We start from the raw sequence: 1726 nt of genomic DNA on the forward strand, positions 1-1726 counted from the left end.
CTTGTGCACAGTGCTTTCCAAACTGGTCCTTTCAGAGGTTCTCAACCTTCTCCATTCCTGGTGTCTGCAGGAGATCAGTTACCTTCCATGACTCCCCTCCCAGTTGCTGTCCAGTCGACGCTAGCCACCCTGTAAGTGTCAGAGTAGATCTGTGATCCATGGCATATTCATGGCTGATTTTTCACAAGTAGATCCCCAGGCCTCCCTTCCAAGGCACCTCTGGGTAGACTCGAATCTCCAGCTTTTTGACTACTGCGGTAACCATTTGCTGCACCCAAGGACTCCTCGAGACACCCTTAGGCCATGAGAAATACCCAGTCATTTTGTTCATTGAATAGTTGAGTCCAAACAGCTCAGTCAGCATTTATGTCCCAACAGCTTAGCAGCCGTTTGAAACAAATAAAATTTACACATTGAAAGAAAAAGAGTATTTTTATTTCTTTGTTAAATAATCCTGCTTTCTGAGGGGATATGTGTGCCTGATGGGCTCTGTGTGCCTTCTCTAGCCTTGGAATTCTCTTGGACACCAATGCCCTCATTTTATGTACCATGTGAATTTCTGTGTGGTGCTGGCAGAGTCTAGCAAAACCTAGCTTCACAGAGCTGTAACATGGTTGAAGGAATGCCGTGTGATCTAATGCTGAAGTTGTGAATGCTCTTAAGCTAGTAGTTTGTACGGCATGGTGGTTTGAAAATGTAAAATATTCCCACAGTGAGTTTTTAGGGGTGCCTTGGCACATGGTTTGGGGAGTGTGGGATTACTTCATCGAATCCTCATAATGATCCCGTGAAGTAGGTATTATCCCATTTTACAGAAGCAGAAGGTGAGGCTTGGAGAATCCAAGGAATTGGCCCAAGGCCACACAGCTATTAATGAGGAAGCCAGGCCAAGCCCCGACGCCCAGATATTCCAGGGATTATCAACTGCATCTCTTGGGTTATGCGTCTTTGGGGTCTCAGACACTTCTTACCTCTCCCATTAGTGTCTGGAACCTACCAGAATAAATCTGTCCATCCTTCAGGTCCCCAGACCCTCCTCTCCCCACGCCCAGCTCGAGAGAGAGTCTGTGGACGGTGCTGGAGCCTGCTGTTTTTCTTTCCAGGGAGCCCACTATGCTCTTGCTGCGTCCCGGACCCCATGGGCTTGTCCTTCCTCCCCACCTACGGCTGCCAGAGTAACCGCACCGCCAGTGTGGCCGCCCTGCGCATGAAGGCCCGCGAGCACTCGGAAGCCGTCCTGCAATCCGCCAACCTCCTGCCGTCCAGCAGCGGCAGCCCGAGTCCCGCCGCCAAGCCGGCACCCCCGGATGGCAGCCAGGATAAGACCCCTCCTGCCAAGGAACAGAGTGAGGGTGAGAAGAGCGTATGAGGCCCAGGGTGTGTGAGCCCGGGGTGCCCTCCCCTGCCCCTGCTTCTCCCTGCCTCAGCCCCTGCGGAAAACTCTCAGAGTACAAGGAGGAGCCTGCTGCCCAGGGCCCTCCTCGTGGACTTGGAAACGGAAAGAGACCCACAGCTCCCCTGGTGCCTGGCCCAGTCCCTCTGGAGCCCTGCCAGGGGAGCTGAGCTGCCCCCAGCTTCTTGGGCAACAACCTGTTTCTTGCTGGGCTGCCTCAGTGGCCCTCAGGGGCACCAGAGCCCACTCTGGTGTGACCACTGGAGTTCTCATTCAGACCCAGGAGCCTTAGGGGGAGGTGGGATTGCTCACCCCGCTCCTCTCCCTGTCGCC

The 1726-nt window shown here is 53.9% G+C and overlaps 1 protein-coding gene across 1 annotated transcript in view; it reads left to right on the forward strand.

Annotated features, from left to right (window-relative positions):
• The window catches only part of DRGX (dorsal root ganglia homeobox), a 36186-nt gene extending 34817 nt beyond the window's left edge, over nt 1-1369 (forward strand). Inside the window, exon 7 of the mRNA XM_004387950.1 lies at nt 1104-1369. Within this exon, the coding sequence (XP_004388007.1) occupies nt 1104-1369 (266 nt within the window). The remainder of the gene's footprint in view (nt 1-1103) is intronic.
• The last annotated feature ends 357 nt before the right edge of the window (nt 1370-1726 follow it).

This window comes from Trichechus manatus, unplaced genomic scaffold (genome assembly GCF_000243295.1).
Source record: "Trichechus manatus latirostris isolate Lorelei unplaced genomic scaffold, TriManLat1.0 scaffold00200, whole genome shotgun sequence".
In the NCBI taxonomy this organism is placed as follows: domain Eukaryota; kingdom Metazoa; phylum Chordata; class Mammalia; order Sirenia; family Trichechidae; genus Trichechus; species Trichechus manatus.